Genomic DNA, 1,449 nt, shown 5'->3' on the forward strand with positions numbered 1-1,449 from the left:
AAATCAGAGCCAATTATCGGTTGTGTTACATCGGCTATAATAAACCGCCATGGAAATGTGCGGCGCAAACCAAAATTGGGCTGAAGTGCAATATATCCGTATGTGGATATCGTAGAACCATTTGCTGCATACAGCTGGTATGTATTGGCATGTTGTCGTCCTTGAATTAGCGTCCGTGGATAGACACTTAAGTCGGAGCCTGTGTCAATGAGGTACCTCTTCTTTGAGGTGCGATCAGTCATGAACAGGCGGCCGGTTGAAGAGCTGGGGTCGTTAGCCGCCATTAACGACTGCCCTCCTCGTTTTCCGACTTGAAGTTACAAGGCTTAGTGCATTTCTTTGCTTCTGCCTTGAATCGTCGGTGGTAATAACAAATTTCTTTCTGTTTCCTTTGGCCTTCATATCTATTTCTACTTCGGCTTCGACTTCGTTCCCACCTTTTCTTTTTTGAAAATTTAGTGGTTAATGCGGCAATCTGCTTAGCTAACTCTTGAACCTGCATTTCAAGTGATTTAGTAGCTGTGCTTGTTGAAGCGGCGGCTACAACAGCTTTTCCAGAGACCTCGTGAATCTTATCTGCCTGTTCAGCCACATCTTCAAGTCTATCTTCAGACCGGGTTGCCAGAATAACTTGCATCTGGGTAGGAAGTCGACCTAACCATAGCGTTCGCAGGAGTTGATCAGATACTACAGCGCCTGCGAGTGTTTGAAGATGTCGCAAGAACTGCGAAGGTTTCCTATCACCGATCTCTTCATGTTCAAGAAGCTGTCGAATGCGTTGTTCTTGAGAAGCGCACAGCCTTTGAATTAAGGCATTTTTCAGAGCTTGATACTTTCCTCGTTCAGGGGGATTAGTAACAACGTCTTTAACTTCTTTAGCATATTTTGCCTCAAGCTGAGACAAGACATAAGCATATTTTGTAGAATCTTGAGTCACTCCACCCAAGACGAATTGGCTTTCAATTTGGTTGAACCATATGTCAGGTTCTTCTGGCCAAAAAGGTGGTGATTTAATGGCAATGCGGCCAATCTTTCCAAATGCTTGTTCTTCTTCGTCGCTCATTATCGGAAATCTTCTTTAAACGCGATGTAGATCTTCTAAAGCGGAAATCTTCTGCGTTGATCGCGGTACTCCGGAAATCTTCTGCGTTGATCGCGGTATTCCGGAAATCTTCTGCGTTGATCGCGAAACGTCGGGGTCACCAATTTAGCGTTATCGTTGCCAACGTTTATTTTGTCCTGAAAAGGACAGTTTTGCGTCCGTGAGAGACCAACCAATGTTGGGAGAGATTTGGGCCGAGCCCTGAAAAGGACTCGGCGAGGAGCGTTGATTTTCTTCAGAGAAGTGGCTGTATTATCTCTTCAGATGCGAGGTTGTCGGCTCCGACGAGGACGTCTTCTTTTCCGTTTCAAAGGAGGCAGAAAAGCTGAGTCCGTCTGTGTGGCTCT

General features: G+C 45.5%; 1 protein-coding gene across 1 annotated transcript; it reads right to left on the reverse strand.

Moving 5' to 3' along the window:
* Nucleotides 1-283: 283 nt before the first annotated feature.
* Nucleotides 284-1,063, reverse strand: LOC105449777. Its single transcript, XM_011689160.1, has one exon. It carries the CDS (start codon nucleotides 1,061-1,063, stop codon nucleotides 284-286), a length of 780 nt encoding a protein of 259 aa, XP_011687462.1.
* Nucleotides 1,064-1,449: the final 386 nt, after the last annotated feature.

The sequence above is a fragment of the Wasmannia auropunctata genome, unplaced genomic scaffold (assembly GCF_000956235.1).
Source record: "Wasmannia auropunctata unplaced genomic scaffold, wasmannia.A_1.0 LD336074.1, whole genome shotgun sequence".
In the NCBI taxonomy this organism is placed as follows: Eukaryota; Metazoa; Arthropoda; class Insecta; order Hymenoptera; family Formicidae; genus Wasmannia; species Wasmannia auropunctata.